Source organism: Hemiscyllium ocellatum, chromosome 5, assembly GCF_020745735.1.
Source record: "Hemiscyllium ocellatum isolate sHemOce1 chromosome 5, sHemOce1.pat.X.cur, whole genome shotgun sequence".
Taxonomy (NCBI): domain Eukaryota; kingdom Metazoa; phylum Chordata; class Chondrichthyes; order Orectolobiformes; family Hemiscylliidae; genus Hemiscyllium; species Hemiscyllium ocellatum.
This window is the reverse complement of record NC_083405.1, coordinates 137,479,762-137,495,011: the sequence shown is the minus strand read 5'-3', so window position 1 is coordinate 137,495,011 and position 15,250 is coordinate 137,479,762. Positions and strand designations below refer to the sequence as shown.

The following is a 15,250-nucleotide window of genomic DNA, read 5'->3' as shown; positions in this document are numbered from 1 at the left end:
GGGATTTCATTTTCATGGTTTTATGTTCAAACCTTACACCGTACTCCCCAGCACAAACCCCTCACAGAGTCAGGGCAGTGCTGGGTGCAGTGGGACGGGGTGTGTTTGGGGTTGACCCGGCTGGCTCTGATAGAACATTACAGCGCAGTACAGGCCCTTCGGCCCTCGATGTTGCGCCGCCCTGTCATACTAATCTGAAGTCCATCCCACCTACACTCTTCCATGTACATCCATATACCTGTCCAATGACGACTTAAATGCACTTAAACTTGGTGAATCTACTACCGTTGCAGGCAAAGCATTCCATACCCTTACTACTCTGAGTAAAGAAACTACCTCTGACATCTGTCTTATACCTATCCCCCCTCACTTTAAAGTTGTGTCCCCTCGTGTTTGCCATCCCCATATGTGGAAAAAGGCTCTCCCTGTCCACCCTATCTAACCCTCTGATTATCTTATATGTCTCTATTAAGTCACCTCTCAATCTTCTCTCTAACGAAAACAGCCTCAAGGCCCTCAGCCTTTCCTCGTAAGACCTTCCCCCCATACCAGGCAACATCCGAGTAAATCTCCTCTGCACCCTTTCCAAAGCTTCCACATCCTTCTTATAATGCGGTGACCAGAATTGTACACAATACTCCAAGTACAACCGAACCAGAGCTTTATACAGCTGTAACATAACCTCATGGTTCCAGAACTCAATCCCTCTATTAATAAAGGCCAAAATACTGTGTGCCTTCTTAACAGCCCTGTCAATCTGGGTGGCAACTTTCAGGGATCTGTGTACCTGGACACCGAGATCTCTCTGCTCATCTGCACTCCCAAGAATCTTACCATTAGCCCAGTACTTTGCATTCCGATTACTCTGACCAAAGTGAATCACCTCACACTTGTCCACATTAAACTCCATTTGCCATCTCTCAGCCCAGCTCTGCAGCTTATCTATGTCTCTCTGTAACCTACAATATCCTTTGTTACTATCCACAACTCCACCGACCTTAGTGTCGTTTGTAAATTTACTAACCCACCCTTCTATGCCCTCATACAGGTCGTTTATAAAAATGACGAACAGCAGTGGACCCAACACCGACCCTTGCAGTATACCACTAGTAACTGGACTCCAGGATGAACATGTTCCATCAACCACAACCCTCTGTTTTCTTTCAGCAAGCCAATTACTGGTCCAAACTGCTATATCTCCCACAATCCCATTCCTCCGCATTTTGTGATCAATGCCAAAGGCTCGGCAATCTCTTCCCTTGCTTCCCAGAGGATTCTAGGATAGATCCCATCCGGCCCAGGGACTTGTCTATTTTCACACTCTGCAGGATTTCTAATACCTCTTCCTTGTGAACCTCAAGCTCTTCTAGTCTAGACACAAGTATCTCTGTATCTTCCTCGCCAACATTTTCATTTTCTATAGTGAGTACTGTCGAAAAATATTTATTTAGTGCTTCCCCTATCTCCTCTGACTCCACACACAACTTCCCACTATTATCCTTGATTGGCCCTAATTTAACTCTTGTCATTCTTTTATTCCTGACAAACCTATGGAAAGCCTTAGGGTTAACCCTGATCCTATCCGCCAACAACTTCTCATGTCTCCTCCTGGCTCTTCTGAGCTCTCTTTTTAGGTCTTTCCTGACTTCCTTGTAACCCTCAAGCGCCCTAACTGAGTTTTCACATTTTGTCCTAACATAAGCCGCCTCTTCTTCTTGACCAGGGATTCCACTTCCTTAGTAAACCACGGTTCACGCGTTCTATATCTTCCTCCCTGCCTGACAGGTACATACTTATCTAGGACACACAGAGCCTTTCCTTGAATAAGCTCCACATTTTTAATGTGCTCATCCCCTGCAGTTTCCTTCCCCATTCTACGCTTCCTAAATCTTTCCTAATTACATCATAATTTCCCTTCCCCCAGCTGTAACTCTTGCTCAGTGGAGTGCACCTATCCCTTTCCATCACTAAAGTGAACCTGACAGAATTGTGATCGCTGTCACCAAAGTGCTCACCTACTTCCAAATCTAACACCAGGCCGGGCTCGTTACCCAGTACTAAATCTAAAGTGGCTTCGCCCCTTGTTGGCCTGTCTACATACTGTGTCAGGAAGCCCTCCTGCACACACTGGACAAAAACTGACCCATCTATATACTCGCACTGTAGTGATCCCAGTCAATATTTGGATAGTTGAAGTCCCCCATGACAACTACCCTGCCTCTCTCACTCCTATCGAGAATCATCTTTGCTATCCTTTCCTCGACAAACTATTCAGAGGCCTATAGAAAACTCCCAGCATGGTGACTTCTCCTTTCCTGTTTCTAACCTCAGCCCATACTACCTCAGTTAACGAGTCCCCAAACATCCTTTCTACAACTGTAATATTGTCCCTGATCAACAATGCCGCACCTCCCCCTCTTTTACCACCTTCTCTGTTCTTACTGAAACATCTGAATCCCGGAACCTGCAACAGCCATTCCTGTCCCTGCTCTACCCATGTCTCCGTAATGGCCACAACATCGAAATCCCAGCTACCAACCCACGCTGCCAGTTCACCCACTTTATTTCGAATGCTCGTGTTGAAGTACACACACTTCAATCCAGGTTCTCGCTTGCCAGTGTCAGATACTTGATTTGGGAACTCCCTACTCTCATCCTCTTCTGTACCTGCCCTACAATTTTGATTCCCATCCCCCTGCTGTATTAGTTTAAATCCACCTTAATAGTTTTATTGAATTTCCCCCCCCAGGATATTGGTACCCCTCTGGTTTAGATGAAGACCATCCTGCTTGTAGAGGTCCCACCTACCCCAGAAAGAGCTCCAATTATCCAAAAGCCCGAAACCCTCCCTCCTGCATCATCCCTGTAGCCACGTGTTCAACTCCTCTCTCTCCCTATTCCTTGCCTCACTAGCACATGGCACGGGCAGCAAACCAGAGACAACAACTCTGTTTGTCCTAGCTCTAAGCTTCCATCCCACCTCCTTGAAGTTCTGCCTCAAGTCCCCATCTCTCTTCTGACCTGTGTCGTTGGTGCCAATGTGGACCACAACTTGGGGCTGCTCTCCCTCCCCCTGAAGGATCCCAAAAACATGATCAGAGACCTCACAGATCCTGGCACCCGGGAGGCAACACACCAACTGTGAGTCTCTCTCGTCCCCACAGAACCTCCTATCTGCCCCCCTAACTATCGAGTCCCCAATGACTACTGCTCTGCTCCTCTGCCCCCCTTCCCTTCTGAGCAGCAGGTGCCCCACTGCTTTCCCCCGGTAAGTCGTCCCCCACAACAGTATCCAAACCGGTATACTTATTGTCGAGGGGAATGGCCACAGGGGATCCCTGCACTGCCTGCCGGTTCCCTTTCTGTCCCCCAACTGTCACCCATCTGTCTTTTTCTTGTACCTGAGGAGTGACTACCTCTCTGTAACTCCTCTCAATAACCCCCTCTGCCTCCCGAATGATCCGAAGTTCATCCAGCTCCAGCTCCAGTTCCCTAACGCGGTTTTCGAGGAGCTGGGGTTGGGTTCATTTCCCGCAGATGCAGTCAGCAGGGATACTGATGGTGACCCTTACCTCCCACATTCTGCAGGAGGAACATTCCACTGCCCTCACCCCCATTCCCATGATTCTAACTCCCAAAGTGACTACTAAAAAAAAAGGATTAGGAAATAAACTAGTTACCTTACCTTGTCAATCTGGATCCCACAATTTTGTTTTTAGGTTAGAGGAGGAGGATGGATGGGATGTTGGGGAATTACCTGCAGACGTCCAGGTCCTTGGGTAGGCGGTTATGACGGTCCTTCGCTGGGTCTTTCGGGAGCCGCACCCCGACAGTGCAGCCCACCCGGCCGAGCAATGAACTGAAGAGGGAGGGGTAGAGGATACTGACAGCCTCGGCACTATCCACCGTAGAGAGCAGCTGGGTGAGAGCGCAGGTCACCTGGAGAGGACACAACGGTCAGCGAGTCAGAGACAGGGGAAAGCACCTTCAACCCCAGGGTCAGGGGGAGTGACAACCAGGGTCAGGAGCACGAGGGGGGGTGGGGGGGGGAATGAAAATATTAGAAATACAAGGGTTGGTGAGAGAGGCAATTGGTCGAGCGAGGGGATTGGACACAGTGGGGAGGTCGCGGAGCGAGGGGATTGGAGGACGCGGAGCGAGGGGATTGGAAGCAGTCGGGAGGACGCGGAGCGAGGGGATTGGAGGACGCGGAGCGAGGGGATTGGAGGACGCGGAGCGAGGGGATCGTGCGAGTGCAGACCGAGTGCCCAGACCTACCACCAGCGGCTGGATCGTGGCGAACCGTGTGACACTCTTGCGCAGCATCGACTCCCTCTTCTCATCGTACGGCAACTGTTTGTTCAATCGCTCCGTTAGGAATTCCAGAGATTTCCTCGCCAGGGTCACATCTCCTGCCAGCGACTGCCACATCTCCCCTGCAGGCCTGGGAGGGCGAGGGCTCTCCATTAACCGCAATCTGACAGTCTCTGGTCCCTGCCACCATGCTCCCCCCCCCCCCCACCCGAAGCTGCATCCTGCTAAACCTTTCTGCAGCTTCCTATCCTGCTTGATTATATTACATTACATTACAGTGTGGAAACAGGCCCTTCGGCCCAACAAGTCCACACTGAAGACAGCAGTTATTGCAGCAGGCTGCTGTGCAGAGGGACCTGGGTGTCCTTGTGAATGAATCACAGAGGGATGGCCTGTAGGTACAACAGGTCATTAAGGAAGGCAAATGAAAATTTGTCCTTCCTTTCTAAAAAAGGATTGAGTTTAAAAGCAGGGAGGTTATATTGTAGCTGTATGAGATGCTGGTGAGGCCATACCTGGAGTACTGCATGCAGTTTGGGTCTCCTTACTTGAGAAAGGACGTACTGGCCCTGGAGGGGGTGCAGAGGAGGTTCACTCGATTGATTCTGGAGTTGAGGGGGTTGGAATATGAGGAGAGACTGAGTAGACTAGGATTACGTTCAGTGGAATTCTAAAGAATGGGGCGGGGGGAATCTTAGAAACATATTTTGAAGGGAACAGCTGAGATAGAAGCAGGGAGTGTGTCTCCATTGGCAGGTGAAACTAAGAGAAAAGGACATGGCCTCAAAATTCAGGCCAGCAGATTTCAGAGTGTACTGAGGAGGAACCTCTTCACCCAGAGGGTAGTGAACCTTTGAAATTCCCAGCCCAGGGAAGTAGTTGAGGCCACTTCGGTAAACATTTTTAAAGCTAAGTTAGATTTTTCTTGAACAGTAAAGATAAAAAGGTTTGTAGTGAGAGGGCGGGTAAGTGGAGCTGAGTTCATGATCGTATTGAATAGAGGAGCAGGCTCAAAGGGCCAGGCGGCTACTCCTGCTCCTGGTTCTTACGTTCTGCCTTTAGTAATATCCGCAGCCAAGCCCAGAAATCAGCCATTGGACCGAGTCGAGACCACATCAAGACTGTGGCTGACTAGATTACTGTCTCAACCTCACTTCCCAGTCTGTACCCATGGGTCATTTCATTCCCTCGTCAGTAGAGTTTATCTTCCACTTCCTTCCTGCAACACTACCACCTCTCTGGGGCAGACAACTCCAACAGTCTCACAATCCTCAGATTAAGAAGGACCCTCACCTTGGTGTTATGTGGGAGACCCATGACCCCTAGTTTTGCTCTCTCTCTCGGCCCTCTCACATCCTCTCAGGGTCTTCCACGTTTCAACCAATCATTGCTCATTCCCCTAAACTACAAGAGACATAGACCCAACCTCAAACGCGCGGGCGGAGGTGGGACTGCCACTCCAGGAACCAGAACCACTTCCAGTCAAACCAGAACCTTCTCTGAAAGGGAACAAGTGGCTTGACTGAAGGGTACACGATGCCAGGGGGGCCCTGACCAGGTCGTTGTGAAGAGAACTCGGGCTGCTGTCAGAAATATCCCCAAGTTGGAGCCTGGGTTAATAAACGGGCGTAAGGGACAACTTGCTTCAACCTGAGGGGAAGAAACTTCCAGATACTAAAAGGAGCCTGGACAGAGTGGGCATGGAGATAATGTCTCCACTAACAGGCAAGACCAGGGCATAGCCTCAGAGTGAAGGGAAAACCTTTGACAGCAGAGATGAGGAGGAATTTCTTCAGCCACAGGGTGGGGAATCGGTGGACCTCATTGACACAGAGGGCTGTGGAGGCCACATCATTGAGTGCACTTAACACCAGAAGACATTGGCCTTATTTCCACTCCTTTCAGCCCATCGAGTCCACTGCACCATTCAACCATGGCTGATGGGCATTCCAACACCACTTACCCACACCCTCCCCGTATCCCCTCATTCCTCGCAAGATTAAGAATTTATCAATCTCTGCCTTGAAGACATTCAACGTCCAGCCTTCACTGTGCTCCGTGGCAGTGAATTCCACAGGCCCACCACTCTCTAGCTGAAGAAATGTCTCATTTCTGTTCTAAGTTGACACTATCTAATTCTAAGGCTGTGCCCAGGAGTCCTAGTAGCCCTGTCTAACAGAATGTCCCAGCATCCACCCTTTCTAAGCCATGCATTATCCTGTAAGCTTCCATTAGATCTCCCCTCAACCTTCTGAACTCTAATGAATACAATCCCAGGATCCTCAGCCGCTCATCGTATGTTAAGCCTAACATTCAAGGGATCATCCATGTGAATTTCTGCTGGACACGCTCCAGTGCCAATATGTCCTTCCTGAGGTGCGGGGACCAGAATTGGACAGAGTTTTCTAAACGGCGCCGAACTAGAGCTTTATAAAGTCTCAGTAGCACATCACTGCTGTTATATTCCAACCCTCAAGGTAAATGACAACATTACATTCACTTTCTTAATCAAAAGTAATTAGATTACTTACAGCGTGGAAACAGGCCCTTCGGCCCAACAAGTCCACACCGACCTGCCGAAGCGCACCCACCCAGACCCATCCCCCTACATTTACCCCTTAGCTAACACTACGGGCAATTTAGCATGGCCAATTCACCTAACCTGCACATCTTTGGACTGTGGGAGGAAACTGGAGCACCCGGAGGAAACCCACGCAGACACGGGGAGAATGTGCAAATTCCACACACAGTCAGTCAGTCGCCTGAGGCAGGAATTGAACCCGGGTCTCTGGTGCTGTGAGGCAACAGTGCTAACTACTGAGCCACCGTGCCACCCACTAATGTTGTCACTTGAGAGAGATAGACAGACCCTTGATCAGTGAGGGGATCGAGGATTATGGGGTGAAAAACATATTAGCCATGATGGAATGGTGGAGCAGACAATGGGCTGAATGGCCTAATTTTGCTCCTCTATCTCAGTCTTTTGCTCCAACAGCACTTCTCTGAATCTTTGGAACTGTCTCCTTGAAAAGGTGGTGGGAGCAGAGCCTTGGAACATTGCTAAGGCAGAAGCAGCCAGGGGTTCGAGGTGAAATATTATTGGGGATAAGAGTAATCAGATCAACGAGTAAAAAATGAGGTCTGCAGATGCTGGAGATCACAGCTACAAATGTGTTGCTGGTCAAAGCACAGCAGGTTAGGCAGCATCTCAGGAATAGAGAATTCGACGTTTCGAGCATAAGCCCTTCATCAGGAATAAGAGAGAGAGAGCCAAGCAGGCTGAGATAAAAGGTAGGGAGGAGGGGCGATGGAGGTGGGATAGGTGGAAGGAGGTCAAGGTGAGGGTGATAGGCCGGAGTGGGGTGGGGGCGGAGAGGTCAGCCTGCTTGGCTCTCTCTCTCTTATTCCTGATGAAGGGCTTATGCTCGAAACGTCGAATTCTCTATTCCTGAGATGCTGCCTGGCCTGCTGTGCTTTGACCAGCAACACATTTGCAGCTGTGATCTCCAGCATCTGCAGACCTCATTTTTTACTCGAAGATTTTAACCTACTGTGAATCCTCTTACAAGGATGCCTTCCTTGAAGAAGCTCTCTTCCTCCCTCTACAAGGATTTCAGTGAGTCCCTCTCTCACTGCACCCCCCAGGTCATCTCCTCTGCACAGAAGCCTCTTCCTGACCTCTCCGCCCCCACCCCACTCCGGCCTATCACCCCTCACCTTGACCTCCTTCCACCTATCCCACCTCCATCGCCCCTCCCCCTAGTCCCTCCTCCCTACCTTTTATCTCAGCCTGCTTGGCTCTCTCTCTCTTATTCCTGATGAAGGGCTTATGCTCGAAACGTCGAATTCTCTAATCAGATCAACCACAATCTGACTCAACGGAACTGACAAGACGGGCAGAGTGGCCAGCTCCTGCCTGTACGTTTGAGCTGATATCTCGTGTTGCTCAGTAACACTTCCCCAGCGCTCAGTGTCGAAGTCTGAACACGAGGGGGTCGGGCTGACCACACTGTATCTGTCACTTACTTATCAAAGGGCAGCGGGTAGCTGAGGAGACTAGATATCACGGCAGGAAGGTTCTGCGATGCCAAGAGAGAGACCGTCTGCAGAACGGAAGCCTTCACCTGCTCCTGCACGATGGCCTGGAGGCGGATGTGTAACACTTCCAGCAGCTCGGGGATCTGTAGGAACATCACACCAACGTCAGGCCCACAGCAACCGAGCTCAGGACCAGGGATGGCAGGATACAAGACAGCTCAGAGATCAGGAGGGATGCCTTCACCCAGAGAGTGGTGAGCCTGTGGAATTCTCTGCCACAGGGCACTGTTGAGGTCAAAATATTGAAAATCCCCGAAGAACTCTGGATGCTCGAAATCAGAAACCAGAACAGAAATTGCAGGCAAAACACAGCAAGTCTGGCAGCACCCATGAGGAAGAGAAACCAGAATTAACGTGATGGGTCCAGTGACTCTCTCGGAGAAAGTAAGGACTGCAGATGCTGGAGATCAGAGCTGAAAATGGAAAAGCGCAGGTCAGGCAGCATCCAAGCAGGAGAATCGACGTTTCGGGCATGAGCCCTTCTTCAGGAATGAGGAAAGTGTGCCCAGCAGGCTAAGATAAAAGGTAGGGAGGAGGGGTGTTGTAAATGCGATAGGTGGACGGAGGTTAAGGTGAGGGTGATAGGCCAGAGTGGGGTGGGGGCGGAGAGGTCAGGAAGAAGATTGCAGGTTAGGAAGGTGGTGCTGAGTTCGAGGGTTGGGACTGAGACAAGGTGGGGGGAGGGGAAATGAAGGTTGGAGGGTTCCTACCACAAGGAATGAACTCGGATTTCTCCAGTTTCCTCATTTCCCCTCCCCCCACCTTGTCTCCGTCTAGTACCTCAAACTAAGGATTAGATTACTTACAGTGTGGAAACAGGCCCTTCGGCCCAACAAGTCCACACTGACCCGCCAAAGCGCAACCCACCCACACCCCCACATCCACCCCTTACCTAACACTACGGGCAATTTAGCATGGCCAATTCACCTGACCCGCACATCTTTGGATTGTGGGAGGAAACCGGAGCACCCGGAAGAAACCCACACAGACACGGGGAGAACATGCAAACTCCACACAGTCAGTCAGTCGTCTCAGGCGCTGTGAGGCAGCAGTGCTAACCACTGTGCCACCCATAACTCAGCACCACCTTCCTAACCTGCAATCTCCTTCCTGACCTCTCCGCCCCCAAACCCACTCCAGCCTATCACCCTCACCTTAATCTCCTTCCACCTATCACATTTACAACGCCCCTCCTCCCTACCTTTTATCTTAGCCTGCTTGGCACACTTTCCTCATTCCTGAAGAAGGACTCATGCCTGAAACGTCGATTCTCCTGCTCCTTGGATGCTGCCTGACCAGTGGCTCTGTAGTTCTGAAGGGTCAGTGGACTAAAAAATGAATGTTTTCCAGGAGGTGGGAGATATAGTTCTCACTAAAGGGATTAAAAGGTGTGGGGACTGACTTGGATGATCAGCCATCGACATACCGAATATCCGAGGGTCAGCGCCGCCCTGCTCGAGGGATTATTAGCTTTTCACGAGCCTTCGACTGAAAGCACGAGAGAATGAGAGAGTGAAAGTGAGCACTTTACAGAGATGAAGGATAGATTGAGTGGATTGTAACTGGAAACTGACAGCTTCCCTCTGCAGTGTTCAGGAGGAAGCCTCCCTGGTACAACACTACCACCTGCTGTCTGGAAACTAACACTGCAGCAGCGGGACCTTAAACAGCAGCACCCCGAAGAATCAGAGGGGATTTAACACTGTCCGTGAGAGATGTTACGATCAGTTACTAGTGGTGTTCCAAAAGGATCTGTTTTGGGACCATTGCTGTTTGTCATTTTTATAAATGACCTGGAGGAGGGGCTAGAAGGTTGGGTGAGCAAGTTTGCGGATGACACGAAAGTCGGTGGAGTTGTTGACAGTGAGGAAGGATGTGGCAGGTTACAGCGGGATATAGATAAGCTGCAGAGCTGGGCAGAAAGGTGGCAAATGGAGTTCAATGTAGGTAAGTGTGAAGTGATTCACATTGGTAAGAGTAACAAGAAGATGCAGTACTGGGCTAATCGTTGGATACTTGGTAGTGTGGATGAGCAGAGGGATCTTGGTGTCCATGTACACAGATCCCTGAAAGTTGCCACCCAGGTAAATAGTGCTGTGAAGGCATATGGTGTACTGGGCTTTATTGGTAGAGGAATTGGGAGTTCCGGAGTCCTGAGGTCATGTTGCAATTGTATAAGACTCTGGTGCGGCTGCATCTGGAGTATTGTGTGCAGTTTTGGTCGCCATACTATAGGAAGGATGTGGAGGCATTGGAACGGGTGCAAAGGAGGTTTACCAGGATGTTGCCTGCATGGTAGGAAGATCGTATGAGGAAAGGCTGAGGCACTTGGGGCTGTTCTCATTGGAGAAAAGAAGGTTTAGGGGTGACTTGATAGAGGTGAACAAGATGATTCGGGGTTTAGATGGGGTTGATAGTGAGAACCTTTCTCCAAATATGGAGTCAGATATTACGAGGGGGCATAGCTTTAAATTAAGGGGTGGTAGGTGTAGGACAGATGTTAGGGGTAGATTCTTTACTCAGCGAGTCATGAGTTCATGGAATGCCCTGCCAGTAACAGTGGTGGACTCTCCCTCTTTATGGGCATTTAAACGGGCATTGGATAGGCATATGGAGGAAAGTGGGCTAGTGTAGGTTAGGTGGGCTTGGATCGGCGCAACATCGAGGGCCGAAGGGCCTGTACTGTGCTGTATTTTTCTATGTTCTATGTCTCCCAGAAAGGAGATAGAATGACGGTTTTAAAAAGGGATGGTTTGATTTATTGTTGCCACATGTACTTCAGTCCAGTGAAAAGTTTTGTTTTGTGAGCAGCAGAGGTAGATCATAGACAAGGACAATACAGATCATTAAGGTGCTAAGAGTGAGGTATACAGGGTTACACTGCACAGGGGGAGCACCTCGCAAGATCAGCACATTTTTAGTAATTTATACAGACTTGAAGTTGAGATTTAAAAGTGTAGGATGGTAATAAGAAATGTGAAAATAAGCTCTAGCGTAGAGACCGTCACCCGGTGTTAGCACCATCCTGAACCACGATGGAAGACTTTAACTGCATTCTGGGACTGAAGGGGCCAAGCTGCTCGGGATGAGCAGGAGTTGGGGTGGCAACCGACAACCCCACTCCACACCACACTCACAACTCTGATCTCCACAGATGCTGCCAAACCTGCTGAGTTTCTCCAGCAATTTCTGTTTGAAACCATTCCCTGCTCCGCGTAAACAGAGATATTGATCGGTTAAGTTAGTGGGAAACTAAGGATAATGTGGGAAAAAGTGACGTCGCAAAGGGAAACAAAAGAACAGGATATTATTTGATGGGAGGAGGATGGAATGGAGTACTGCAGGACTCGTGCATAAAACACAAAGTTAACACACAGGAGCAGCAGGTAAGCTGGAAGGCTAACGGAATGGTGCCCCTCATCGCTAAGGTGTTTCAGTGTAAGGTGAGGGAAATCTTACTGCAACCATACAAGGTGCTGGGGAGAGCACTGCTGGACTACCCTGATGGTTGGGGGTCTCCTTACTGAATGAAAGATGCCAATCCATTGCAGGTCGTTCAGAGAAGGTGCACTTGGATGGTCCCTGCCATGGAAGCGGTGGGGGGATTGCCTCACAGGCGAAGGTGGAACAGGCTGGGACTCTGCCCCCTGGAATTTAGAAGAACATGAGGTGATCTCATTGAAACATTACATTCTTGGGGAGTTCGCAGGGTCAATACTGAGAGGGTGTTTCCCCTCATGGGAGGGTCGAGGGCCAGAGGGCACAGGCTCAGAATAAAGGGGCACCAGAGGACGGAGGTGGGCAGGGATTTTGTCTCAGAGTCGAGTGTCTTTGGAACTCCTCACTACAGAGAGCAATGGGGCAGAGCCCTTGTGGATACAGGCCCCCAATCACAAACCCCATGTGTGCCATCCCACCAACATCCCAGCGCCGTCACCAGCCCGGGACGGGCCCCACAGCGCCGTCACCGGTCCCGGGACGGGGCCCCCAGCGCGGTCGGTCACTAACCTGGTTGGAGAGGCCGCTGCCCCGGACCCTGATGAGGGTGTTGCTGATAACAGAGGCTGCACTGCAGCAGAGGGGGTGAGGGTCAGCGAGAGCCTCCAGCAGCATGAAGAGCAGGGAGCTGAGCTGGTCCTGAGGCAGGCTCCTCGCTACCACCTGGAAACACACACACACACACACACACACACACACACAGAGTTATCAGGCTGGGGGCTGACGCAGAATCCCATCCCCAACATCCCTCCATCCCCTTCCTCTGCACTGCACTCCCCTCCCCCCACTGCCTCTGCCCCCCTTCCCCGTGACCCCCACAGCCCCCTCCCCCACACCTCCACCCGCTCGCTCCAGCCCACACCCCTCCAGCACCTCCCCACCCCAGCACCCCCTCCCACAAACCGCGCAGCCCTCACCACTGCGTCCTCTAACCCCACCCCACCCTCACCTGGCCGATTTCGGAGCAGGTATGGAACAGCAGCTTGCTGTCTGATTGGTGGAGACTGTTCTGTAAACCCTTCAACCGGCTCAGAGACTCATCTGTGTGATCGAGGGCAAACCCTGGAACAGGAGGAGGGGCATCGTCACATAGATCCCCACCCTCACCCCACACCCCACCCCAACCCAACCCACCACACACACAGCCACCCACTTACACCCTCTCCGCGTCCCCCCCAGTGCAGCGTCACACCATCCCCGCGTCCCCTCCCCAGTACAGCGTCACACTCTCCCCGCGTCCCCCCCAGTGCAGCGTCAGCGTCACACCCTCCCCTCGTCCCCCCCAGTGCAGCGTCAGCGTCACACCCTCCCCTCGTCCCCCCCAGTGCAGCGTCAGCGTCACACCCTCCCCTCGTCCCCCCCCAGTGCAGGGTCACACCCTCCCCTCGTCCCCCCCCAGTGCAGGGTCACACCCTCCCCTCGTCCCCCCCCAGTGCAGTGTCAGCGTTACACTCTCCCCGCGTCCCCCAGTGCAGCGTCACACCCTCCCCGCGTCCCCCCCCAGTGCAGCATCAGTGTCACACTCTCCCCGCGTCCCCCCCCCAGTGCAGCATCACACCCTCCCTGCGTCCCCCCCCAGTGCAGCGTCAGGGTTACACCCTCCCCACGTCCCCCCACCAGTGCAGTGTCTCTGCCCCTCCCTCCCTCCCCAGGCGGCAGACTCACCAGCGTAGCGCAGTTGGATGGAGAGGAGCGTGTAGAGAGCCTCCAGCGCATTCTGCCGTACGGTCATCAGAGGATCAGTGCAGCGAGGGACCAGACGCCCAATCAACGCACCCAGATTGTGAAAGGAAACCATCATCTGAACGGAGGAGAGGGAGGGAGGGAGGACAGAAAAATATCATCTGGACCCAGGTCAGCCTTGATCAACCTACAACCCCTCCACCCCGACACTCCCACCCTGGGCAGAGAGAGACCACCCCTCCACCCCCGACACTCCCACCCTGGGCAGAGAGAGACCACCCCTCCACCCCCGACACTCCCACCCTGGGCAGTGAGAGACCACCCCTCCACCCCCGACACTCCCACCCTGGGCAGAGAGAGACCACCCCTCCACCCCCGACACACCCACCCAGGGCAGAGAGAGACCACCCCTCCACCCCCGACACTCCCACCCTGCGCAGAGAGAAACAGCCCCTCCACCCCCGACACTCCCACCCTGGGCAGTGAGAGACCAGCCCTCCACCCCGACACTCCCACCCAGGGCAGAGAGAGACCACCCCTCCATCCCGACACTCCCACCCTGGGCAGAGAGAGACCACCCCTCCACCCCCGACACACCCACCCAGGGCAGAGAGAGACCACCCCTCCACCCCCGACACTCCCACCCAGGGCAGAGAGAGACCACCCCTCCACCCCCGACACTCCCACCCAGGGCAGAGAGAGACCACCCCTCCACCCCCGACACTCCCACCCAGGGCAGAGAGAGACCACCCCTCCACCCCCGACACACCCACCCTGGGCAGAGAGAGACCACCCCTCCACCCCCGACACTCCCACCCTGGGCAGAGAGAGACCACCCCTCCACCCCCGACACTCCCACCCTGGGCAGTGAGAGACCACCCCTCCACCCCCGACACTCCCACCCTGGGCAGTGAGAGACCACCCCTCCACCCCCGACACTCCCACCCAGGGCAGAGAGAGACCACCCCTCCACCCCCGACACTCCCACCCAGGGCAGTGAGAGACCACCCCTCCACCCCCGACACTCCCACCCAGGGCAGAGAGAGACCACCCCTCCACCCCCGACACTCCCACCCAGGGCAGAGAGAGACCACCCCTCCACCCCCGACACTCCCACCCAGGGCAGAGAGAGACCACCCCTCCACCCCCGACACTCCCACCCAGGGCAGTGAGAGACCACCCCTCCACCCCCGACACTCCCACCCAGGGCAGAGAGAGACCACCCCTCCACTACAACTGTATAATTCTCACTCTAATCATTTAAACTTAATGTAAAGCTCCCTCTACACTGTCCCCAGCAAAAAAAAAAGGATTAGGGTCAGTCACAAATGATGAAGAATCTTTTGAAGTAGTGAGAGCAGCTGTGCCTTGGTGCACAGTGTGGACCCCAGTGATCAGACCCCAAGATGAGGGGGACAAACATGGGGAACGTAGGGATGGATGGGCTTACCCGAACATTGAGTCTCTCCAGATAAAACAATAGCAGCCTGGAGGTTACAATCATAGCTCGCTCCCGCTCCCAATCCCTGCTCGAGGTAATCCAACCTTCGACATGCTGCCGGGGGGGGGGGATAAGACAGAGATGGGAGGAGAGGGGGAGAAGAGAGAGAGAGAGAGAGACACAGACGGGGAGGGGGGAGAGAGAGAGACAGACAGG

The 15,250-nt window shown here is 52.7% G+C and overlaps 1 protein-coding gene across 1 annotated transcript in view; it reads right to left on the bottom strand.

Moving 5' to 3' along the window:
• Positions 1-15,250, bottom strand: part of mroh1 (maestro heat-like repeat family member 1) — an 89,676-nt gene that overhangs the window by 22,198 nt on the left and 52,228 nt on the right. The window contains exons 27-33 of the mRNA XM_060825244.1: positions 15,044-15,244; positions 13,576-13,711; positions 12,860-12,972; positions 12,421-12,573; positions 8,341-8,495; positions 4,279-4,444; positions 3,758-3,939 (exon numbers count right to left, since the gene is read on the bottom strand). Of these exons, the coding sequence (XP_060681227.1) occupies positions 3,758-3,939; positions 4,279-4,444; positions 8,341-8,495; positions 12,421-12,573; positions 12,860-12,972; positions 13,576-13,711; positions 15,044-15,244 (1,106 nt within the window). The remainder of the gene's footprint in view (positions 1-3,757; positions 3,940-4,278; positions 4,445-8,340; positions 8,496-12,420; positions 12,574-12,859; positions 12,973-13,575; positions 13,712-15,043; positions 15,245-15,250) is intronic.